The following is a 26984-nucleotide window of genomic DNA, read 5'->3' as shown; positions in this document are numbered from 1 at the left end:
AAGGAGAGGTGGGAGATGAGAAAAATTGGGGGACGTGCAGAGTCTTTTGGAAATGAGAGCGAGAATGGAGGGGGACCTGAGAGTGTGTGAACTGTGTGTGTGTGTGTGTGTGTGTGTGTGTGTGTGTGTGTTGACGGGATGTAAGCAGGGACAAAGGCACAGTGAGATGAGAGCTGGTGAGCCCGCGGTAGGTGGTGGTGACAAGGCTGTAAGCGTTAGACACAGGGAGGAGTGGGTGTTGGGATTGCTCTCACCCCTGTCCAGTAGGATGAGGAGATCTGGGGAGATGGAAGGACAGTCCTGTGTGCAGGGTAACCCCTGGCCTCAGGGTTGAGGGTGTCTGCTGGAGCCGAGGGGGTAGAAGGTGAGGGGATGAATGGTGTCGGTATGGAGCTCTCTCCTGCCCTGGGGAGGAAGGGAAGACCCACACTGAGTGTTCCGATCTTTCCCTGGACTCCTGCCTGGTTAGTAAGAGTGAGAGCTAGCACTTCTCCTGTGTTTCCTTGGTGCCAGCGTCTGTTCACTTTGAGTGAACCACTAACAGTCTCTAGCGGTGAGTGCTTCTCACCTTATTCCACGAGGAACCTGCCCCACGTCACACAGCTACTCAGTAACAGAGGCAGGATTTGAACTCAGGTCTCTCTGACTCTAATTGCAGCTGATTTACAGTTAATTCAGTGACAATATATTCTTCATGATAAATGTCAAGACTAAACTGCCACGGCTTTATGAGCCCTTTAAAATGTATTCAGATGTTCTGGGTTTATCTGAAGTACCGTGTGGTGTTGGTTTAGACTGCAAGTCCGTTTGGATTAGAAACCCTTTTTTTTTCTTCACAGGTCCTTGTGCAGCGCTGTCAAGGTCACGTAGGGGCTAATTCTTTTGTCCGTAAAATATTAAAAACCGTTGTCTCTTGCAGTTAAACGGTGGCTTTGAAAAATATCTCATTGTAACGTGCTATATTTCCAAAACACTTCTTGGACAAACACCTGACATTTAAACTAAGTCCTAGAACGTTTATAAGATTGTGAGATACACACGCATACCCAGAGTGACAGACCTTTGAAACGCTGATTTGTTCAAATGGTTTCTGAGGCTTCTCGTTTTCTAACTGCTATTGTCCTTTTTAAATAGCTGAACAGGAAGACACTCAGAAGAAAACCTTCACATGCTGGATAAACTCACAGTTGGCAAAGGTGAGGAAAAAGAGAGCAAATCAAGCTGTAAATATATATTTAAATGATTCCTCCTGTTCGCTCAGTTTTGGTCCCCAAAATGGCACTGGTGACGTGTAAAAGGTTGAAAAAATGTGCTGAACGTCACCTTGATCTTGTTTTGATGTATCTGTTATTCCTTCCCAACACGAGAAGGGGGCATTTTTGTTAAGGATATGGGAGACAGTGCTGGGAAATATTTAAAGCAGTAACATCTCTTTTATCAAATGAAATTGTAACAAGAAGTTAGGGTTAGGGTTAGAAGTCATATATGTTGAGTGTTATGTTAGACACTGTTGTAAGTACTTTAAATGTACTGACCACTCGTTATGTTTCAGTGACTTCACAACATCCTATGAGACAGATAGTATTGTTCGTGTTTAAAGAACAAGGAAACTAAGGTACAGAGACGTTGTGCGACTTCTCCAAGGTCCCACAGCTTACAAGTGATAGTGCTGGGATGCAGGCCCAGGCAGTCTGGACCCAGAGGCCTTGGTATTAATCTCTGTGCTGTCCTGGCCTTCAGTGATCCAGGTGCCTGCAATAACCTAGATACAAAATGAATGAGCCTCTTCTCCCAGGCTACCCATCCCAGCACAATGCTCGTCATTCTAAAAAGAGGAAATTCGTAAACAGGTTACTCCAGAAATGTAATCTCCCCAAATGGGTCACTACTGGCTGATTCTGAGCATCCTGAACGCCACTTCACTGCACAGGTTTTAAGCTCTCAGTGAAAGCTGAAAGAGTGTTGTGTTACTGGAAATTTGCTGTGAGATAAGTTCACTACTTTCCTTATCGTGTTTTGATGTGGAACTTTGTGTGTTTTCTACATTCTGTTAATTAAGAAGAAAATCACTGCTGAATCTTAGCTTTTGCAAAGATGCAAAAGCACATTTATGAGATTCTTAAAGTTATCGTGTTTTTGGACCAAAGTTCCAATGATTACTTTTCTTGTGACCTTTTGTAGCACACCCCTCCCTCAGTTGTATCGGACCTGTTCGCAGACATTAAAAAGGGGCATGTCCTCCTGGACCTGCTGGAAGTACTCTCAGGACAACAGTTGGTAAGCTTTTAAAACAACATTAAGAAATTTTGTGGATTAAAAAAAAAAAATCACATTTCTGAGTAATATATTTTGCTTGAATTTCATAGCCTCGAGATAAAGGATCTAATACATTCCAGTGTAGAATCAATATAGAACATGCCCTGAGATTCCTAAAAAACCGATCAGTGAGTATGAAATTCACATGAAAATTCATTGGGGAGATAAATGCTGTGAAATATTTTCTCCTTTTAACATACATTTCTTTTTTTTCCAGATCAAGCTAATAAATATTCACGTTACCGATATTGTAGATGGAAACCCATCCATTATTCTTGGCCTAATTTGGACAATTATACTGCACTTTCATGTAAGTAGTTTGATGATATGAAAAGTATTCCTGTTCTAATTACCAGAGTATGAAATAAGTGTAATGCAATAAGTGTGTCTTGATGCTAGAGCTTCTTCCAGAAATAGGACCCTCTGGAAGTCTTGTCAGGTGGAAAATATATAGCAGACCCTTTGCCACTTATGTTATTCTTCAATTGAAAATTGAATGCTGAATTATCATGATATCCTGTAATATCCATGGTATCAGCACCAGTCTGAATAGAACTTGCCATGGTAAATTTTTGCTTATTATTGTTTATTTACTCTGTCAGAAGAGAGAATAGGAAGCTTCTGGAGTAAATTCTTGAAAATTAACCCGTTAAACTTGGTTAAATCTCCCTATTTTTGAGGTCCCTTGTCTAATCTAATAATGCTGCAACATCTAGTTCTGTCCCAAGACTGACTCATAGCTTTCATTTCATTCCACAAATATTTTTGAGCACCTACTTCATGCTAACTTTTGTGCTAGGACAGTAAGAAAATAACAGGGGGCACTTCCCTGGTGGCACAGTGGTTAAGAATCCCCCTGCCAATGTAGGGGACACGGGTTCAATCCCTGGTCCGGAAGATCCCACATGCCGTGGAGCAACTAAGCCTGTGTGCCACAACTACTGAGCCTGTGCTCTAGAGCCCGTGCGCTGTAACTGCTGAGCCCCACACGCTGCAGCTAATGAGACCTTCGCACTCTGGGCCCCGTGTGCCGCAACTGCTGAGCCCATGTGCTGAAACTACTAAAGCCCACGCACCTAGAGCCCATGCTCTGCAACAAGAGAAGCCACTGAAAAGAGAAGCCCGCGCACCGCAACGAAGAGTAGCCCCCACTTACTGCAACTAGAGAAAGCCCGCACGCAGCAACGAAGACCCAACACAGCCAAAAAAAAAAGAAAGAAAATAACAGGGAATAAGAAGGTTATAGTCCTGACTTTACGACACTTAACGATTGATAAATACATTCTTTCAGGCCTGGGATTTTGAATTAGTGTGTGTTTTCTGTAGCTACTTAAAAAGTTACATGTTCATTATCTCCATAATTACTTTAAAAATAACTTTAAAAATTATATGGGAAACAAATGCTTATTTTAGGAAAACTAGAAAATAACATAACTAATTTATGTAAAATTTCAAACATACAAAATGAGACTTTATATCATTCCTGGATACCTATATTTGTAGTTATAGTAGAATAACATACATGAGGATGATGAAAACTAGGTTTAGTATTTTGGTTTTCTTCCTTTGGGAAAGGAAGGAAATGGAATCGCAGGGGGAAAGACAGAAGGCTCAAAGTGTATTTGTGTTTTATTTCTTTAAAAAGTTATGAACCAAATGTGGTAAAATGTTAAAATTTGATAATTCATATAGGCATTTTTAATATTTTTCCATACTTTTTAGGACATTTGAAATATAATTTGAGATTTCAATATAGATAATGAAAAGAAAATAAAGTTATCTGTAATTCTGCCACTCACAGATAACCACTTCAATTAATTTGGTGTACAGTCTTCATGACATATACAGTGGGAATTAATATATGTATTCACGTATGTATGTCTTAAACAAAAGGGGGTCATGCTATCCATTACTGTTTTCAAGCTATTCTAATTAAAATCTTTCTGAATTTATATGTATTTTAATGGAAGTATGATGTTCTGTTGTAAAGCACTGTTGTTTCATTAATGGACAGTCAGAATGCTCACAGTTTTTTATGACTGTAAGCAATTCCAAAAAGACTACCCTTAAGATAAAACTTTTGCATATAATCTTAATTATATCCATGGACCAAATTCCTAGAAACGGCATTCTTGGGCCATAAGGTTTGCAAAATGGTAGCTTTTTAAAGTTTTGTTTTGGGCTTCCCTGGTGGTGCAGTGGTTAAGAATCTGCCTGCCAGTGCAGGGGACACGGGTTCGAGCCCTGGTCCTGGAAGATCCCACATGCCGTGGAGCAACTAAGCCCATTCGCCACAACCACTGAGCCTGCGCTCTAGAGCCCGCGAGCCACAACTACTGAACCCGCATGTGACAACTACTGAAGCCCACATGCCTAGAGCCCGTGCTCCGCTACAAGAGAAGCCACTGCAATGAGAAGCCTGCGCACCTAAACGAAGAGTAGCCCCCGCTCGCTGCAGCTAGAGAAAGCCCGCATGCAGGAATGAAGACCCAACACAGCCAAAAATAAATAAAATAAATAAATTTAAAAAAAAAGAATCAATTTCAAGTTTTGTTTTAATATTGTAAATAAACTTTTGTTAAAAGTATACGACACACAGAGAAAACTGCACAAATCTTAAATGTAGAGCTTGATGAATTTTTGTAAATTAAACACATCCATGTAGCCACCATTTAACTGAAGATAAGATGATAGAATATTGCCAGCCTCCCAGAGCCCCCAGGTCTTTCTCCCAGTCACTACCCTCCTTCCCTAAAGATAACCTCTACTTTGATCTTTATCATTGGTTAGTTTAGCATCTTAAACTCCATATAAACGGAATTATAACTGAATTATTTTGCATTCACTATATAGTAGTCTTTTCTACCTGACTTATTTCACTTAACATCATGTCTGTGAGATTCATCCTCTTGAGGCAGGTATCAGTGGGTCTTTCCTTTTCGTTGCTGTATATGAATATACCATTGCATGAATATATCAGAACTTATTTACCATTCTACTGTTGATGGACATTTCTTTTGCTGCCAATTTTAAGCTATTACGAATAAAGCCGCTAAAAACATCCTTGTGTATGCCCTTTGGTGGTACAAGCCCTTATTTCTGTTGCATATTTATCTAGGATTGGAACTGCTCGGCTACAGGGCATGTGATCTTCAGCTTTAGTAGATACTGCCAAACAGTTTTTCAAACTTGTTGTGATTTACATTGTTACCAGAGCTTGAGAGTTGCTTGCTCCAATCCTTGCTAATACTTGGCATTAAAAACTTTTATTTTAGCTATGCTGTTGTGTGTAATGATTTATAGAAGTTTTAAAATGTATTCTGGATACAAGTCCTTTGTTGGGTATATATAAATTGCAAATATCTTCTCTGACTCTGTGGCTTGCTTTCTCAAATCTTTAATGAACAGACATTCATTATTTTAATGTAGTTCACATTTATCAGCTTCTTTTTTTTTTGGTGGCTAGTACTTTTTATGTCCTTTAAAGAATTCTTTCCCTTTTCCAGTACCATGGAGATATTCTCTTATGTTATTTTCTAGAATAGTTCTGTCCAATAGGACCTTCTGCAATGATGGAAATGTTCTGTACCTGCACTGGACAGAACAGTAGCCACTAGACACTTGTGGCTATTGAACACTTGACATGTGGCTAGTATGACTGAGGAACTAACTTTTAAATTTTATTTAATTTAAATTTAAATAGCCACATGTGGCTAGTGGCTATCATATTGGACAGCACATTTCTAAAAGCTTAATCACTTCACATTTTACTTTTAGCTCTACAATCTTTCAAGAATGAATTGATTTGTTTGAGTATGTTATGTTAAGGCAATTAAGATTTTTTTTTCCATACAGCTATCCAGTTGACCCAACACTAATTATTGAAGGGACCATCATTTTCCTACTGCACTGTAGTATCACCTTTATAAATCAAGTAGTCATATAGGTATGGCTCCATTTTCAGATTGTCTATTCTGTCCCATTATTTATCCTTGTACCAATACTATACTACATTAATTTCTGTAGTACAGTCAGTCTTGATATCTGATAGTGTGGTTGTCCAGCTCGTTCTTCAAGATTATCTTGGCTTCTTTGCTCTTTGCATTTCCGTATATATATATTTTTGAGATGTAATTGACATATACCCTTGTGTAAGCTTAAGGTAGATAACATGTTGATTTGATAGTCATACAAATTTTATAAGTAACTTGTTAATTTACACACACGCAACCTGCTGGAATTTTAATGAGGATTGATTGAATGTATAGAATCATTTGGAAAAAGCTGACATCTTTTAAATAATGCATCTTTTAACCCATGAAGATAACATTTCATTTTTGTTCTGTTCAAAATATTTTCAAATTTTCATTATGATTTCTCATTTGACCCATGGGTTCTATCACAATCTATGGCTTAATTTCCAAATATTTGGAAGTTTGTTATATCTTCATTAGTACTGATTTCTAGCTTAGTTTCAGTGTGGTTGGAAAATATACTCTGAATTATTTCAGTCCTTCAAAATTGCTGTGGCTTGCTTTATGGCTCAGCATGGTCAATTTTGGTAAATATTCTATATGCACTGGGAAAGAATGTTGATTCTGCCATTTTAGGTGCAATGGGGTATGCCAACCAGATCAAATTTGTTCATTGTATTGTTCACACCTACTATTATTGGTTATCTGGTGAGTCTGTCAATCATTGAAAGAAGTGTACATCTTGCAATAATACTTCTATTATGTTTCTGGATTTATCTTTTAACGTTTTCTGTAGGTATTATCATATTGCCCTCCAAAAAAATCTGAACCAATTTACGTGTTTCTAGCTTCTGGTACTCACACCATCACTGACTGTTATCTTTAAAAAATTTTTGCCTGTGTTATGTATTAAAAAAATTGTTCTCTTGCTGTATATATTTAGATTTCTGAAATGACTAATGAAGTTATTTTTCACATACTTAAGGGCAATTTTTTCTTGCTTGGGACTTACCTCTTCGTGTTTGACTATTTTTTCCTGTATGTATATTTGTTTCTTAATGGTTTATAATCAAGGATGCATTTTAATTGACCCAGTCTCTCCAGAGAGATTCTCGACTAGCAGTTCAGTTTGGCTCAGTTCAGTTTTGATGGACAGAGGTGGAGCACCAGTGAAGTGCTCTGTAAGCATGCTGCGGGGGGTGAATAGATGCCTGCCCTTGATGTGGAACACCATATGCTTGGGTGAGAGCAAGTCCCAAAAGCCAATGTGTAGCCCCAGATGGCAAATGCCGTTATTCAAAGGTTTGTCCAATGCTTATTTCACCATGAGTAAACTGTCACTGTTATACGATAATTTTTAGGTCTTGTTCTGGCTGAAGGTTTTGCCTCAATGCTGCTAACCTATGATTCCATACACGTTAACGATTATTATGTCTTCCTTAGATTGAGGAGCTTGCCCGGACTCTTTCTTGCAATTGCAATCAACCTTCCCTGGACAGTGTGAGTGTGGTCGACTCATCTCCTACCTCAAGTCCTCCAGCTAAGAAATGCTCCAAAGTCCAAGAAAGATGGCAGATGTCTGCAAAGAAGGCTCTTCTCCAGTGGGCTCAGGAGCAATGTGCCACGTAAGTAGTTTGCTCCAGCAGAGGAGACACACAGGGCAGCTGTACCCACCAACACAACCTTACTGACCTCCAGGTCTGAAAATCAGGCCAAATAGGAGTAACACCCACCTGAACGCTTCCCTCTCATAAAAAGCAAATGCTCGCTCTCCCCCTTCCCCTCACGCTGAATCTTCCACATGTGGACCTCTGTGAGCTCAGCCACACTTGGTTTTGAAGACTGGAAGGTAGTATCATCTGGGTAACTTACCTCACTCCCACTCCCGTGTGTAGGTGGCCAGTTACTGTGTACAAATAAAGTAGTCTTTAAATATCTTTTTCTTTAGGCACGATTCCCCTATGCATCTGGAAGGTGGATTTAGATTCAAAACGTTTTGCCATGCTAGAAGCTCTTTAAAAGTCGGGGCTCTATCTTAGTTGACTGTGTATTCCCTTAATTTTAGCCTAATATGTGTTCTTGGTAGGTGCTCCATAAATGTGTTGAGTGGATGAATGAAAAATGAGTGAATGAGTAGCCAACTCATAAAATTATCCCTTGGAACTCTATAGGGCTGCATGAAAGACCATGGTCCCCATCGTTTAGAAACTCGTAGCTCAATTAGGAAACAAAGAAACAAGAGAGTAGGTGTTTTAAAAAAAGGAGATGATAAAGGGAAGTTAATGCTTATAATTTCTTTTTTTTTTTAGTTTTTTTTTTTATTATTAATTGTTTTTGGAGTCTGGTTGCTTTACAATGTTGTGTTAGCCTCCAATGCACAGCAAAATGAATCAGCCATACACATGTAGTTATGCCCTCCCTTTTGGACTTCCCTCCCATTTAGGTTACCACAGTGCACTAGGTAGAGTTCCCTGTGCTATACGGTATGTTCCCATCAGTTGTCTATTTTATACATAGTGTCAATAATGTATATGCGTCGATCCCAGTCTCCCAATTCCTCCCACTATAATTTCTTTTTTACATAGGAAAATGTTTTCTGCTCTTGGGATACATTTACTTTTTCAATTTAGCCAACTGCTTGGATGGAGTTTAGGAAAATAAGGAATTAGGATGCAGGAGATCCACCACAAAAAGACCTATAGAGTTCAAAAGGCGTTCTTTGTCACATCATAGCATTGTCCAGATAAACAGAGGCATAAAAATGTTGCTAAGCCCTCTCAAATGTTGGGCTTCTGAGTAACTGCTTCCTAATGAAAGGCTAAGATGTTAATTTCTGCCTTACCTTTCCGTAGTTGTCATTCATCCTCTGTATTCTGTGAGGGGACACAAATATACATGCATATCTTACAGGTTTTAAGTATATTAAATGAACTTTTTCTTGAATTTCCTAGAGATAATTTTACTTCAGTTTCCTAAATTTTTAAAATCCAAAATATAGCATGTGTGAAAAGCATTATTACACCATATTCAGATTTGTTTCATTTATGCTTAAATAAGCTTCAAACCCTTTCAAAGTCCATATATGTTACCAAGGTTTACCTTTTCCCCGTGTCCTCCCTTATTTTTCAACTATAGAGCTTATGCTAAACGTATTAAGATGTAGTAGGTAATTCTTAAGTATTTCGTCAGGAGTTTATTCTAGTTTTGGCTATCATTGGTGGTATTACTGGGTGACTTTTGTTTGAATATTCTGATTCTCTAGGGCTCAGATGTAAGGCTATGTTGTAAGAAATATGTGATTTTTTTTTTTTTTTTATTTCTGAAGGAGATGAATTGGGCCCCCATTTGTGATGTCTGCGTGAGCCTAGATCCTGTCAGTCACTCTGGAGCCAACCCCGCCCTCTCCAAGGCCTGGCAGCAGCACGTTCTGTGTGGCACTTGTTTTGGCCCCTCAGGGCAGAGCTGAGTTCCCAGCCTGGTGCTGTATGGAGCGCGGTGCCTGCTGGTCGGCCCTGAGCCGGCTCTGGCCCCCGCTTAGCGCTCTGGCGGGTCTGGCCCCGCCCTCAGCCCCACCGCCGCCCCCGTAGCCATCAATTTAGTTTAGTACTTACACGCGCATGCTGAAGCTGGAATACCAGGTTTTGAGTTCTGGCTCCCAGCACTTTCTAACTGGTAGCCTTAGACACTTAATCTCGTTGTGTTCAAGTTTCCTTAATCATAAAACGTGGGCAATACTAACACTTACTTCATAGGGTTATTATGTGCATTACAAGAATTGTGTTTTTTTTAAAAAACATTTGCAACGGTTTCGGGACACAATGGGCACCATATAAGTGTTTGTTAAACGACAGGAAAATCACTGCCTACTATGTAGTTTGTCATAATCATAGTTTAGGCTTTTTTCCTAAGGGATCCAGGAAAGCCCAGGTCATCTGAAGCAGATTATTTCTTGAGTAGCTTTTATCATGTATACTTTTGATGTATACTTAAATTAGTCCATTGAATTTCCTTGTGTTTTTATGGGATATTAAAGGAAACTATAGTTGTTCTCAAATATTTCCCACACTTTGTAGGCAACTATATGCTTTTACAAAATCTTCAGTGATCTCTTGTCGAACACAGATTGAGTGGTTTGAGATATACGTGTTAAGCACCTTTTTATGTCAGGCACTGTTTGCAGGGCGGGTGAGTCTAAAATGATGGGCAAGAAAGAAGGGGCCCCTGTTCTCAAGGGGCTTGCACCCTAGTGGGAGAGGCACATGAATAAATATGATAATTATAGTTGGCCGTAAAGTTAGGAAGGACTTATGATATGGTTGAGAATGTCAAGGATAGGAAGAGGGTGCCCTTATCGTAGGTGGTCATGGAGTGCCTTTCTTCTTTTTAAAATTTTTATTGAAATACAGTTGATTTACAATGTTGTGTTAGTTTCAGATGTACAGCAAAGTAATTCAGTTATACATATATATATATAAATATGTATATTCTTTTTTTACATTCTCTTCCATTATAGGTTATTACAAGATATTGAGTATAGTTCCCTGTGCTATACAGTAGGTCCTTGTTGGTTATCTATTTTACATGTAGCAGTGTGTACGCCTTTCTGAGGAGGAGACCTTTGAGCTGAGACCTGAAGGAGAAGGCTTTAGGTGTATGAATATCTGGGAGAAAGAGTGTCCAGGCAGAAGGATTAAAAAGGCTGTGGAGAAGCAGAAATGAAGCCAGTGTTGCTGCATGTTGGAAGCTGGAGATATTGAATAATATCCTCTGAACTGAGAAGGAACTTTAAGACTGAAGAATGAAACAGGCAACTCCATAAAGTGCAATTATGAAATTTATTGTGGGTAACTTACAGGCAGGATCCGGCAGACAAGGATCCAGAGGCATTCAGAGCTGCACTCCATGCCCTCAAAAGGGGTACAGGGAGATTTAAAGGGGCCAAAGCTCAAACAGAATCTGACTATGAAGGGAGAAGTACGTCTGCACCAACAGGAACCAGGGGTTTTTCCTCTCCCTGGGGTCTCATGACCATTAACCATCTGTGTCAGCAAAAGGCATTCTTCCAGTTTTCATATCAGATGAAGGCAAGGGTAAAAGTTGATGGGGAACTTATCTGGCTTGGGCACATTCCTTGCGAGCAGGCTAAAGCTCGGTGGTGCAGAGAGAACAGGGGGGTAGGACTGCGGGCCTAAGATGGAGCTGACAAAATGGAGTCAGTGTGGTCTAGCCACATACTGCAACATTGTAAGAGAGGGGAGATGTAAAGGTGGGAGAGGTATAAGCAGGAGCCAAAGCTTGTCTGGCCTTGTGGGCCAGAGTGTGGGATGTTATTCTAAATATAATGACAAGCTATGATGGGTTTTTTTAAAATAATTTTTTTTATTGTGATAAAATATACATAACAAGATTTACCACTTTAACAGTTTTTAAGAGTACAGTTCAGTGACATTAAGTACATTCACAGTTGTGTAACCATCACTGCTATCTGCCTGCGAACTTTTTTCATCTTGCAAAACTGAAACTCTGTATCTGTTTAACACCTCCCCTCCCTATTGCTCCTTCCCCTCAGCCTTCCCCTGGCAGCCAGAGGTCTACTTTCTTTATCAGTGAATTTCACTCTGTTTGGTACCTTAAGAGAGTGTAATCATATAACATTTGTCCATTTGTGACTGGCTTATTTCATTCAGCATAATATCTTTAAGTTTCATCCATGTTGTAGCATATCTCAGAATTTCCTTACTTTTTAGGGCTGAATGATATTTTATTGTATGAACACACCACATTTTGTTTATGCATTCGTTCCTGGTGACCGGTTCTAAGCAGAGGAGTGACAAGGTCTATCTATCCAATGAGCTATTGGCCACTGACTTGGCACAATGTATCATTTAATTGTTTCCAGTGAGAAATACAATTAGTCCCTCTAGTGAAAGGAATTTAACAATTTGTAGAGGCCCAGCTTAGTCTTGAGCCAACAGATTGCTGAATGAAGAGCATTAAACTCCAGTGAGAATTGTCACGTGAAGGGCTTGTAAGACAGATTTCAGGCGCACTTCCAGAGTGTGATTCCGTGGACCTGGGGTTGGGCCTGAGAATTTGCATTTCGAGCACCTACAGCCACGTGACGCCGCTGCTGCTGGGGCCACGCTTTGAGAAGCAGTGCTCCGGGGCCTCGTGAGCCTCATCACACTTGGCATTTTACTTTAATCTGACCCCATGGTTCAAATAAAATATTTTCCTAGAAGGATTGATTCGATTTATGTGATTGGCAGAAATTAGTTTTAATTCCTGATGAATAGAGTGGAGGTGCTTTGATATAGTCTTTCAGATAGTGTTTATCGTGTTTTTATTCTTTTGTCATAGGTTTGAGTCTGTCAGGGTGACAGATTTTAAGGCAAGCTGGAGAAATGGGATGGCTTTTTTGGCTGTCATCCACGCCTTGCGACCAGACCTGATCGACATGAAGCGTGTGAAGCACAGATCCAACAGGGACAATCTGAACGAGGCCTTCAGAATTGCAGAACGAGAATTAAAAATCCCCAAAATGCTGGAACCAGAAGGTAAAGAAGCTTCTTTCTTTGTAAAACAATGTCCAGTGTGAAGTGCATTTGAAAACAGTACCCACATATGAGCAAACATAACAGCATTATATTTTAGTCCTGAAGGGTTTAACTTTAAACTCTTTATTAAGTTTCATGAAATTAAGAATTCCTGCCAGTTAGTTAACCTCAGTTAATTGCAGGGAGGATGTCACAGCTGAAACCAAACGATGCTGTTTTGGGGAATAATTTTGAGTCTTTGTCTTAATTTTCTTTTATTGTGTTCTATATTTCGTCCTCCTTGATTCTATTATTCTTTTCTAAAATCTCTCAAGTAAGATATTTCTTTGAGTGGTTTATATATGTCCCCTTTCCTATTCCCTCCCCCTAGTTAAAGCTGAGCCTCTATGAGGACAGAAACTGCTTTTTCTGTTTCTCTCTCTATGGCTGGCTCAGCTTTGCCATTGATTGTGCTAAATCAGTTTTGTTGGATTGTTAGGGACTTCCCTGGTGGTCCAGTGGTTAAGACTGTGTGCTTCCAATGGGTGCAGGTCTGATCCCTTGTCGGGGAACTAAGATCCCGCGTGCTGCACGCCGCATGCCGCATGAAGCGGCCAAAAAAATAATAATAATTTTGTTGGATTGTTAACAACATTAGCGAAATCCTAAATACTGGCTATATTCAAAGAGATAATTATCAGGTTATACTTTAACTTCATAAAATTAAGATTTAAATAATTCATTTCTTCTGGAAAAGAACTTTACTTTGGATTGTGTTGTTTCATGATTTACCCAAAGCTTGTTAAAAAAAAAAAAACAACAACCCAGTAAGGTCATAGAAAAGGCATGTAGGATTAGTGAAAGTTATAATGAACTAACAGGTCAAGAGATACAAATTCTAGTCTCAGCTGTACAACAGGGGTGTGTAGGTCAATGTTTAATGTTAGGCTCTCTGAAACAGTGTGTGTGTGTGTACATATACATGTCTATTATAAATTTTACAAACATGAATGATGTGTAGCACACAGTTTACAAATAATAATAAAATATATGATACACTTTATTATAACTTCCATATAGCCCCCAAATGCTTTTGCTGATTTTTGCCAAACTCTTGTATCAATCTGTAGCCAACTTAAGGTTGCAGTTGCTGAACCAGTGCAGTTCTGACATGAATGTTGGTGGATAACTTCCTTTGCATTAATGAGTAAGTGTAACAGCAAAGAAGTATGTTAGAGCTGCACTTGTTCTTCAGTGATGTGAATGACTTCTTTGCTGGGAGAATACTGGAAGAATTCGATTTTTGTTCTATTCACAATTTGACAGCTATGGACAGGACATAGTTTTAAGATTAACTTGCACTGTTAACAATATCTCCATCCTTTTCTTGGCACTCAACAAAACAGCAAATCAAGCCCTCATCTGCTGATTTTCTGTGGTATAAATCTTGCCACCAACGTGAAGTCACTGAATACACTGGGAAAAGATGCACAGTAGCACACCATTATATATTATTTCTATCATACAGATACAATAGACATAACCTTAGAGGTGTGGATAGTAGTAAAATGCAGTGAAATACTTGGGAAGTGATGAGTTTTACGTATTTATTACCTTTGTTTTAATATAATTTATGTAATTGTGCATTTATAGAATTTAAATTTTAATGCTGACTATGTTAAATTTTCAGCAGTTTCATAAGTCAATTGTTAAACAGTCAGCTCTCTCAAGCTGGTGTGAGCACACCACTGACTGAGTGACCGTGGCTTTGTCACTTAACCTTTCTGGTTTTAAATAGCTGTATTGAGATATAATTCACATACCATACAATGTACCTATTTAACTGTACAATTGAATGGTTTTTAGTATATTCACAAAATTTTGCAACCATCATCATAATCAAATTTAGAACATTTTCATCACCCCCCAAAGTAAACCCTGAGCCCATTAGCAGTCCCTCCCCATTTCCCCTATCCCCCATCCCCCCACACAGCCCTAGGCAACCACTAATCTACTTTCTGTCTCTATAGATTTGCCAATTCTGGAAATTTAACGTGAACGGAATCATACAATATGTGGTCTTTTGTGACTGGCTTATTTATTTATTTATTTATTTATTTAGTAAATTTATTTATTTATCTTTGGCTGCGTTGGGTCTTTGTTGCTGCACGTGGGCTTTCTCTAGTTGCGGTGAGCGGGGGCTGCTCTTCGTTGTGGTGTGCGGGCTTCCCACTGGGGTTGCTTCTCTTTGTTGCAGAGCACGGGATCTAGGCACGCGGGCTTCAGTAGTTGTGGCACGCGGGCTCAGTAGTTGTGGCGCACGGGCTTAGTTGCTCCGCAGCATGTGGGATATTCCCAGACCAGGGTTCGATCCCATGTCCCCTGCAATGGCAGGTCGATTCTTAACCACTGTGCCACCAGGGAAGTCCCTGGCTTCTTTAAAGTAGCAGAATGTTCAAAGTTCATCTATGTTGCAGCATTTATTGTTAAAAATAATAACAAAATTTTTTTATTTTTAGATATACTTTATTTTTTAGGACAGTTTTAGATTTACAGGAAAATTGGGAAGACAGTACAGTAGGTTCCCATATACCCCACATCCAATTTTCCCTATTGTTAGCATCTTACATTAATACAGTATATTTGTTACAATTAATGAACCGATATTGATATACTAAAGGCAATACTCTATTCACATTTTCTTTGTTTTCCCCTAATGCCCTTTTTCTCTTCAGGATCCCATCCAGGATACATTACATCTAGTCATCATGTCTCCTTGGGCTCCTCTAGGCTGTGACAATTTCTCAGACCTTTTTTTTTTGTTTTTGATGACTTGACAGTTTTGAGGATTACTGGTCAGGTATTTTGTAGATGCTGGAATTTGTGTTATGCTTTTTCTCATAATGCCAACTTGACATCGCCGTTGATGTTGACGTTGCTCGCCTGGCTGAGATAGTGTCTGTCAGGTTTCCCCACTGTGAAGTTACTCTTTGTTTTCCCCCTTTCCATACTGTACTCTTTGGAGGGAAGTCACTATGCACAGCCCACACTTAGGAGAGTATGCTCACTCTCCTTGAGGGCAGGTTAGCTACATAAATTATTTGGAATTCTGCACAGGAGATTTGTCTATTCTCCTCCATTTATTTACTTATTCAACTATTTTTTTGTATCAGTGTAGATTCATGGATTTTTTTTTTTAATACTTTGGGTTGTAATCCAATGCTACTTTGTTTATTTTTATTGCTCAAATTAAAAAAAATTTTTTTTATACCTCCGAGTTTTGGCTATTGAGAGCTCTTTCAGTCGGCTCCTGTGCTCCTTTGACATATCCTCAGTGTGGGGTTGGCTTGTTTGTTTTGGCACTACAAGATGCTCCAGGCTCATCTTGTTTACTTCCTGCTGTAGCCCTGGATCAACCATTCCTCCAAGGAGCCCTGGTTCCTTTTACTGGAGAATAGTATTAGAAACCAAGATCTGGGTGCTAGGTGTGCTTGTTGCTACTGGTTTCTAGCCTTTTTGGACCTTAGTTGTTTTTATAAGAGTTAATTACGTGATATTCCCAAGTTCACAGTTAGCCTGATGATTCCATGTTTCTATATATCAGGTTTGTCATTAGTTTGGCTTCATGTGGCTTGTTAATAATTCTGCTTGTTTAACTTTCCCCCATCTCTTTGTTTTTTCTCCCTCCTTCCCCCCTCCCCTTTTTTTTGTCCAAAAAGGAAAGAACCTTTTTGGCTTTTCATTATCTTTTCAAAATTTATTCATTTTCCCCCATGCTTTGCTCTATTCCCTATTTCTGTGTTTTCTTTTAATACTTCTTTCATTGTGATTCACCAAATATTTACTATTAGTGTAAACTATTTTTGCTATTTTAGTATGTGAAAATAACTAGGCAACTAGTGGAAGAGACAATTTAATGAAAACAAATTTCCACTTTATAAATGATTGCCCATAATTCATTTTACATAGCTTAAATAATAGCTCAAAAACATGAAATACATGATGATTTTTTTTTTAAAGAGAGGGGGGACCTTTTTTTTTTAGTTTTTATTTTTTTAATTAATTAATTAATTTATTTGGCAGCGTCAGGTCTTAGTTGCGGCACATGGGATCTTCGTTGTGGCATGCAGAATCTTTTATTGCAGTGTGCGGGCTTCTCTCTAGTTGGGGTGAACGGGCTCTAGAGCGCGCAGGCTCAGTAACTGTGGGGAGCTCAGTTGCCCCGAGGCATGTGGGATCTTAGTTCACCGATCGGGATTGAACCTGCGTCCCCTGCATTGGAAGGCGGATTCTTAACCACTGGACCACCAGGGAAGTCCCCATCATGATTATTTATGCAGACCAAATACCACAGTCATACTTGAATAAGGGAATTATCTTTTGACACAATTTTGTTAACACATTAATCATTATGCATAGCCTCATATACAATGAGAAAATTTAAAAGAGAGGTATCCAGCTAAGCCAGTACCATTATTTTATGTATCTCTTGATATTTATACTTTTTTCAATAAAAGATAGAATAACTTAACTCTTAGGGATCCTTTCTTTATTGAATCCCTACTCCCAGCTCTTTATTGATGCTTTTAATGTGCTTACTGCCTTGGATTTTACCATTTGGTTATAGATTAGATTCAATTCCTCCCTCAACTGACTTAGAGCACTCACTGGGCCCAGTAAACATGCTTGCTAAAGCATGCATAGTGTGTTGGATTTGTTTATTTGTTTTTCTCCTAACTGCAAGCTCCTCAAGGGGCAGATAAGGTCTTAAGGCATCTAGCATCTACTCAAGGGTCTGGCATCTACTTGCTGAATGAAGGGATGAAACATAAGCCCATAAGGGCAAGGACCGAGTCTTACATATCCTGCTTGTGACCTGCATTTGTTGGCTCTCTATAAATACGTGTTGAATTGAATTTAACAGAATTAATAAATAAACACAGATTTCCTTGTCAATATCGTCATTGGTGGTTTTGGCGGCGTAGCAAAAGACATCCCCAAATTATGTGTTCATTTTGTCCGTAACATATTGTAATCTCTTCTTTGTGATTTTGTGATCTACTTAATTTATTATATGCCTGGAGAAGTTCTGTACTTAATGAATTTATAATATTTTTAACTTTGTTTAAATCAGCATTTTCCAAATTTATTTCACCATGGGCTCTTTTAATGCAAAACAAAGATTGGTCCATAGAAGGCTCTCAGTAAATGTATTTGCTCCACAAATGAACGAATAAAATCTTGTGGATGTCTTGGACAAATCTTCTATACAGCATACACTTTTGGAAATGCTTTATTGCACAAATGCTGAGACCAGTGTGTCAGGAGTGGCTTCCAGTTGCTCTATGTTTCTGCATTCCTGGAGGACTTTCTGCACTGTGTCACCAGAAAGAGGAAGGCTTACCTTTCTCCTATCCACCCTCCCTGACTACTCATGCCCTCATACATACAACATGTACAGTGACATTTTATTATTAGGAAACTGAGGCTGTGCAATACTCCTACCAGGATTCAACCCAGCTCCATCTCACTCTAGATCTAAGCTCTTAACCACTGCATAACCTTGGCGCAAGGGTGAGTGAGCAGAGATTGCATGGCTGGTCGACTACTTTGGTTCATTTCAGTACTGTTCTCGAGTATTAATTATAGTAAATCACACCTATAGGTGGTTGATAGTGTGGTATATCTTGCAGATGTGGATGTTGTTAATCCTGATGAAAAGTCAATCATGACCTATGTGGCACAGTTTTTGCAATATTCAAAGGATGCACCTGGGACTGGAGATAAAGCCCAGGTATGTCTTTATAAGTACAAATCAAGCTCATTTTTGTTGTACCCTACTAATAGTTTAATTTTTAGCATCGAGGCATAATTTGCACACAGAACTTACATGTACAGTTCAGTGAGTTTTGGCAAATGCATACACCGTATAACCATACTTTAATCGTGATGTAAAACATTTCTATTACCCAGGTTGTTCCACTGTGCCTCTCTTCTGTCTGTACTCCTCCACCTGAAGCAACCAATATTCCAATTTCTTTCACTATAGATTAGTTTTGCTTGTTTTTTTAAAGTTAAAAGTGGTAATTTATTAAACTTTGTTGAATTATCTAAAACAGCATTTAGATACGTACTATATAGGACAAATTAAGTTTAGCAGGCTTTTAAAGAAGTCTAGAGATATCAGATTTTTGTCTATTGTAATTTTTATCAGCTTTATTGAGATACAATTCATATACCGTAAATTAAATCATTTAAAATTTACGATTCAATGGTTTTTAGTATGTTTACATAGTTGTGCAACCATCATCACAATCTAATTTTAGCATATTTCCATTTTACCTGTTCTTTAGCTTAGTATAAATGGAATCATATAATCCATATAAACAGAAGCATTGTGTTCCACTCTTGATCCTTGTTTGCTGAGATACTGTTGAATTACCATCAGGCTGCCATTTGTTTATTCAGTTTTTTCCTTTGACTTTCAGTCAGTTACACAAAATATTGTGGGTGGAAATTTCTTAAAAATCACTGAGCTGAAAATAAACATTTTTTCTGCATCTATAAAGATAAATGAGTGCTGTGAGTTTAGTAAAATGTTTTTGAATATTATTTTAAAATTTAAACTACTTCCTCAGACATGTAAACATGTAGTCATATTATCACATTTGCTTTGACATAAAATTTAGGCCTATGTTTTTCCAACTGTTTTGTTTGAGGCACCAAGCCAGATTGTTGCTGACTCTGGAAGAGAGACTCAAGCTGAGACATGGGCTTATAATGCACCTCACTTATTTCTGAACTGCTGAGGAGCTCCTCTTTTCTAATTAATTTTCTTATCAAAAAATAAAATTAAAAATTCAACTGTCCATGAAATCAGTTGCAAAAATATATAGAAAGCACTGCTGCTTAATAGAAAGAGAAAAGTAAAGGAAGGCTGAAGGAGAATGGAAATAAGATGCAATTTCTTTTGCTTTATCCTCCGCCAGTGAAATTTGCCTCCAAATGTGTGCAAGCTTACCGCCTAAACAAGAATCTAAAGAAGAAATAATTGTTGCCCAATTCCATAGGATAGCTTAACCAAAGCTTTTAGTAGTGTTATTTTTAGGCTGTTTAAATTGTTCAAGATATTTTTGATGTCAGTATATTTAGTGGATGTAAACATCTGTTAACCCATGTTTAGATTTATTGGAAAGCAGTATTCTGAAATGCCTACTATAAATAAATAATTTAGAATAATGTTCTCTAAAATTGAAGAATAATGAAAGTGGATAAGCCAGAAAAATAGGGGCTTGCTTGCCCTGTTTCTTTTGCACGTTATATTCAGATGGTAGTTTCACTCCATTTTAAAATTTAAGGTGTTACATGAACAGGCAAAATTCCTCTTTGGCACAATGAGTCATTGGTGTGTGGTGATTACACTATTTCACTGATGTTTGAAGTTGTTAATTTTATTGTTTAAAAAAATCACAAAGTATGTTTAAGCTAGAGTTTTAAATGTGTGTGTGTGAATTACAGGGAAAGGTGAAAGATGCTATGGTCTGGTTAACTCTGCAAGAGAAAAAGCTACAGAAAATGCTAACGGATTCAGAAAATGAGACCTACTGTAAGAAGTATGAAGTAAGTATGACTTTAAACAGTAATTTATTTGTAGTTTACTCTTGGGGAAGAGTAGGATGTTTTTAGAAAAAAACTTTCAGAGTTAATTGTTTAACTACTAAATTAACTCCAAGTGTTAGTGTTGAGTTCGAAGGACCGAGCTTCTCAAATTTTAATGTGCATAGGAATCACCTGGGGAATCTTGTTAAAATGCAGATTCTAACTCAGTAGTTCTGGGATGGGGCCTGAGGTTCTGCATTTCCCACAAGCTCCCAGATGGTGCTGATGCTGGTGGTCCTTAGAGAACTTTGAGTAGTAACGTTTTAGAGTGGGGACGGCAAACTGGTCTCTGGGCCCCAGCACCTGTTTTTGTAAATACATTGTTATTGGATACATTATCTTATGTATTATATATTACATTATATATTATAATATATATTATATGTGAGCCATGCCCATTAAAGTATTGTTTGTGGCTGCATTCTCACCACATTGTTGAATAGTTACAGCAGAGGCCATATGGCCCACAAAGCCCAAGATGTTTGCTATCTTACTTATCTTATAGTACACGTTTTCCAATCCCAGGTCTAGAGCAGAACATGCTTTTCAGAATGAGTATTGAAGGGAAAAAGATTAGGAAATCAGAAATGTAGCTATCCCAGAATTACAGTTCAGGGCTTCAACCAAAATGTCCTTTGGGAGTAATGACAACTGTTAACTGTCACCACGTATTGAACATTTGCTATATATCAGGCACCTGCTGACAAGTGTTTTACAGGTTACAACGTCTTGCTGAGTATGGTATGGTTATTCCAGTTTTACAGATGAAGACAAACAAGACTTAGAGGGACTAAGTGATTTATCTAAAGTTATATAGCCACCGAAAGGTAGAGGTGGGATATGAATGAAGTCTGGCTTCAAAGCCCAGCTCTCTTTAGTCCTGATGCTTCTCCAGGGTAAGCAGTTATTCCCCACACCATTTTGAAAGAGGCCATCAGGAGCCAAAGTGAAGGTTTCACAGTCTTCTTTCTTAGAACCCAGTCTGTGCAACACTGTGCCCCTCACCTGGTCTCCGTCCTGAATAAGGAGGAGATACACTCATGGGCCTATACAGCACTCAGCACTTCTAGACCTTCATCCCCCCCCATCGGTTAAGAGAGGGAGTTGGATGAATCCAGTCTTTCCTACACTAACATTCGGTGGATTCTGTGACTCGCTCGCCACACCATTCTTTTAGGTTTGGAGCCATCAGGGAAGGAAGACATTCTCTTCTTCCTCTTTTCTGAACTGCATAGGCTTCTTGTGCTTTTTGCCTCTTAGCTCTGGCCTGAAATTGTTTTCATCGACAAGGTGCTCAGCATCCACAGGAAGTGCCTTGCTCTCACTTGTCTTTCATTTACTAATGTACCACAGATTCAGCTTTCTTAAATGAAAGTCTTTATGAAGTTATTTTAATTCTCAGAGAGAATCAAATTGCTTATCCCTTAGTTTGTTCACAAAATGTAATTAGAAATGCGGCCAATAATTATGGGTAATCTTAAATAAAAGTTATGGAATTGATGACTCAAACACCAATATTTCACACAAATACAAACCAAGAAAAGCTTTATTTATTAAATTTTTGAGGGCAAAGGCAAAGTATATTCTAAAGTTTGTATAAAATGACTTGAGAAGAATGGCTCAAGCTCAGTTAATCATGGAAACTTCAAAAACCATTTATACATGATGACTGCTGTCGTATAATCCTCACTTCTACTCATTCTTATTTTGTTGTGAACACATATTTGGGGAGGACAGATTCACATTTTCCATGGGGCATTATGATATGTCCTCTAGAGCTGGGTGGCCTTGCTGCCCTATTCCAGTAGAAATCCAACCACAGTGACATGAGATGCAAGCTGTGACCTATGTCACTATGAGGGCACCCAGATCATGAGGGTGCACTGAAGAAAGAAACTGGATTGGTGAGAGGATCGTGAATTCAGGGAATTTTACCTTTACCTAAGTAAAAGTTTAAATATAACCTACAACTATTGACCTTCAAATAGCAAATTACATTTTATAAACTGGTTTAAACATTTCAGTCTTTAAAATACCCTTCTAATTGTAGAGCCTGCTGTCCTTTTTGGAGTCATTCAATGAAGAAAAAAAACCCTTTCTGGATGTCCTGTCGATAACAAGGAATCTAGATGAGCTGAATGAAGATCAGTTACAGTTGAGAGAAGCCTGGGATGGTCTCAACTGCCAGGTTACTGTGTTGTGCTGATTAGAACATTTTCATGGGGCAGCTTTGTTTGTTGGATGAGAACTTTAGACTTTCATGAGGAATTCTGTAAAAGACAGAGTAGATGCTTCATCAGAAAGTTGGGAGGGCGTTATGTTTTCTCCATGATCTCATTTGGGTAGTGGTTGATATTGAAATAGGAATTTATAACATTCTGTTTAGAGAAGTTGCAGGCTTATCCAAAGTTTTTATATTTGCCATCAGTTCTTGGTTTGCCACAGTAGATTATCCATATTCTGATTGACCTGCAACCTCCTCTCTGCTTTGGACCAGTATCACGTATCACTATCAATAGATGCTTGAAGTGGGTAGGGACAAACGCAGAGAGAATGTGTAATGATGAATGTGTGTGTGTGTGTCTGAATATATCTGTATGATTTCAGTCATTTTAAATTTATTGAGTCTTGTGTTATGGCCCAGGATATGGTGTATATATATATATATATATATATATATATATATATATATATATATACATATATATACTATTTGCACTTGAAAGGAACATGTATTCTGTAGTTATTGGATATAGTATTCTATAAATATCAGTAAAGACAAGGTGGTTGGTAGCATTCATATCATCTATGTCTTGACTGACATTTTGTCTAGGTATTCTATCAATTTCTGAGAGAGACCTGTTAAAATCTGTAGAATCCTTCCTGTAATTTAGTCAAATTTTGTATCATGTATTTTAAGACTTTGTTATTAGGTGTGTACATTTATGATTGTTATGTCTTCGTGAATCAACACTTACCATTATGAAATATTCCTGTTTATCTCTGGGAAGACTATTTTTCTTCATGTCTACTTAATCTTATATCAGCATGATAATTGCATTCTTCCTGTGCTGACTGTTTGTGTGGCACATCTTTTTCCTTCATTTACTTTCAACCTATTTGAGTCTTTATATTTAAAGTGCATCTCTTATAGACAGCATATGGTTGGATCCTGCTTTATTATCCACTCTGACAATCTTTGCCTTTTCACTCGAGTGTTTAGACAGTTAATATTAAATGTAATTATTGTTATGGTTCGATGTGGATTTACCATCTTATGCTTTTTTTCTGTTTATTCCCTCTGTTTTTTGTATCTCTATTCTTTCTTTTCCTGCCTTGTTTTAGATTATGTTAATATTTTTAGAATTCCATTTTAATTTATCTTTTGGCTTTTTGGCTCTACCTCTTTCAAATTTTTACTGTGATTACAAGGTACATTATAAAATTTTTATAGTCTACTTAAAGTTCTACAATTTCTAAGTTATTGTACAACTTCTTATAATATGTGGAAGTCTTGCAATCAAATCTCTCATTTTTTATGCTTAGTTGCTTTATATGTAAATATATATATGACACAAACATGTGTTTTAAAGTCCCCAAGACCATGTTATACATTTTTGCTCAAAACAGTCATGTATTTTAAAGAAATTAAGGAGAAAAATTAGTCTTTCATATCTGTATAGCTATTTATCATTACCATTGTTCTTCGTTCCTCCCTAGAGATTTGAGTTTCCATCTGAACTCATTTCCATTCAGCTTGAAAAACTTCCTTTAACTTATCTTATAATGCAGATCTGTGGATGGCAAATTCTCTTAGTTTTCTTTGATGTCTAAATGTCTTTATTTTGCTTTCATTCTTTTTAAACATCTTTGTTGAGGTATAATTTACATATCATAGAATTTGCTCATTTTAAATGGCTAATTAAATGACTTTTAGTGAATTTACAGAGTTACAACAGAGATTATATAGTTTGTAAGTCAAAAATACTCTTTGGCCCTGGAAAAGTTTGCCAATTCTTGCTCAAGCCTCTTGGCCATCAAGAGCGACACCCTGTTTTCAGAATATATTTATCATACCATTTGTGTAGTGTGTTAGAAACACTAGCACAGTGGCTTAAAAGAGCCACCCTTTCAGTCCCTAATTTTGAAGAACTAGTGCAGCTTCAGAAATTTTCCCATCAAGTGGCAGTGCTCGTTGCAATTTCAGCTCCTGTTCCGACCACAGTTTGACAAAACTGATCCCTGTGAAGGGCAGGAACTCTCTGTTACGAATCCTCAACAAAACAGAAGGAGAGGAAGAAAATATTGTCTGTATAGTTCAGGCTGTTCCAGGCCACAAAGACCTGGTCTAATTTTGCTGCCTGTGATTTGGAAAAATCACCCAAAATAATGAGAAAAACCATTAAAAGAACTATTTTGCAAGATTAAGTGCTACAAATTGATAGTAGCTTGAAAATCCGTTCCTTAGGTAGAGTGCCGCTCATTTTCTTGGTGTTGCAAAATGAAACTTATTAATTTTAAAGTCATCAGGTGTATAACAGTCAGTACCATCCAGACAGATTTTGGTTCAGTTGGTTGAGGACACAGATATCTCAAAGCATCTTAATAAATGATTTCATTTTAAGCCTGCTATAGGAAATAGCCACATTGTGTTATTTTGACCTGACAAGATCTTATATAAATTTTCATCCAAATTCAAAGGTAATTTCCAACACTGAGAAAGAAAGTGTAGAGCTAGTTTTCTATGTTAAGAGTGGAAAGAGAGGAATGAAAGGTAAATACCGCCTTCTATCTTTCCTCTTCCTACTGCTGCATAGAGTACAGCCCGCAGTCAGAAAGCCCACATTTGGTTTCATGCAAAACATATACAGCTTTCTTTCAGTTGTGAAAAGAATAACAGCTGAGTTAAAGGTATTGTTCTTAGCTTCTCTTTTGCTCAGTCCTTTGCCAGTTTTCTGGGTTTTTTGTTTGTTTGTTTATTTTTTGGGAAACTCACAGATAATTCAGATATATATAATAAAAGCACATGCTAACTTGTTCATATTAAAATTCATAATAGTGAAAACATTTTTTCATTATTTTCCGACTGGAAGCTTAATGGTATGTAGTTAATGATTTAGGATTGTAGAGCTGTCTTCTGTCTTACGCCTTTTGAGAAAATAAACTTGCAAGGCAATTAAAGCAAAACAAAATACTACATGGTGTCACTTATTTGTGGAATCTTAAAACAAAGTTAAACTCGTAGAAACAGAGTAGAAATGTGGTTGTCCGGGATTGAGGGTGTGGAAAATAGGGGGAAGTTGGTTAACGGGACAAACTTTCAGCTATAAGATGAATAAGGTCTGAGGATATAATGTAAAACATGGTGACTATAGTGATAGCACTGTATTATATCATTGAAATTTTCTAGAGAGTAAAACTTAAATGTACTTGCCCCCACCAAAAGATAAATATGTGAAATGATGGATGTGTTAACTAGATGGTGAGACTTCTTTTATGATGTAAATGTATATCAAATCACCATGATGTACACTTTAAATATCTTAAAATTTTGTTTGTCAGTTATACCTCAATAATGCTAAAAAAAGCAAAACAAAATGCAAAAACTGTAATACTTAATGTTTCTGGTTTATAAATAGTTCCATTTGACTGCCTTAAAGGAGGCTACCTTTGTCCTCATTTAACATCTTTGTACTTGGGTTGTTGGTTTAATGGGGTTTTTTTTGATACTTTGCCCTGCATATATAGTGGGCACCCAATAAACGTTTTTCAATGAACTAATAAGGAATCAAAGAACCCTATTCTTAAAAAATAACCTAATTTTGCCTATTTTTTCCCCTAAAAGTGATTTAACTCTAAGAGTAGTGACAACTCCTCTAGTAGAACTATAATAGTAAGAGAGAATACAGACTTAAAACTCGTGCTTTCATCATCAGTGTGGAGTCCTCCCCACTGACTCTCTTATATTGCTGACCACACTTTACTGTAACCGTGTCCTTGTCTGCTTCCCCCACTAGGTGGTTCAGGCAGGAGCTGTGGCTATTATTTATCTGGTTGACCCTTAGATGTGGAGGGTTGTGTTAAACTTACTCTTGCCTTCATGACACATGGATCTGGGCAAGGCCCTACTCCTATTTTTATTCCTTTATTAAATTTTATGTTTACTTCCTTTTGTCTCCATACCCTCCTTCCATCCCTCTTTCTCCTTAGGCTGCCATTGTGATGTGCTTAATGTGTATCTTTTTGTTTTATGTTTTCTTGTAAAATGCAGTATTGTATTTATGTGTCCGTGTATTTTTAGGTTGTGTGAAGTGATACTGTATGTTATTCTGCTCCTTACTTTCAGTTTTGAACACATATATTTAAGGTGCCTCCATGTTGCCCCCCATGTACATCTAACTGGCATCTAACCGCTGCACAGTCCTCTGTGGTGTGTGACCACCCACCCCCGCCACATGTCCTTCCTCTACTCCAGAAGCCTTCTATGTCTTTATACCCA

At 37.9% G+C, this 26984-nt stretch overlaps 1 protein-coding gene across 3 annotated transcripts in view; it reads left to right on the top strand.

Annotated features, from left to right (window-relative positions):
* SYNE2 (spectrin repeat containing nuclear envelope protein 2) overlaps positions 1-26984 on the top strand; it is a 273887-nt gene that overhangs the window by 29312 nt on the left and 217591 nt on the right. For all 3 annotated transcript variants that reach the window (XM_068544299.1, XM_068544308.1, XM_068544289.1), the window contains exons 2-10: positions 1135-1196; positions 2182-2277; positions 2367-2444; positions 2534-2626; positions 7734-7915; positions 12651-12847; positions 18520-18620; positions 20345-20446; positions 22536-22673. In XM_068544299.1, the coding sequence (XP_068400400.1) occupies positions 1135-1196; positions 2182-2277; positions 2367-2444; positions 2534-2626; positions 7734-7915; positions 12651-12847; positions 18520-18620; positions 20345-20446; positions 22536-22673 (1049 nt within the window). The remainder of the gene's footprint in view (positions 1-1134; positions 1197-2181; positions 2278-2366; positions 2445-2533; positions 2627-7733; positions 7916-12650; positions 12848-18519; positions 18621-20344; positions 20447-22535; positions 22674-26984) is intronic.

The sequence above is a fragment of the Eschrichtius robustus genome, chromosome 1 (assembly GCF_028021215.1).
Source record: "Eschrichtius robustus isolate mEscRob2 chromosome 1, mEscRob2.pri, whole genome shotgun sequence".
Classification (NCBI taxonomy): Eukaryota; Metazoa; Chordata; class Mammalia; order Artiodactyla; family Eschrichtiidae; genus Eschrichtius; species Eschrichtius robustus.
The sequence above is the reverse complement of the archived record's forward strand: the minus strand, read 5'-3'. Positions and strand labels throughout refer to the sequence as shown.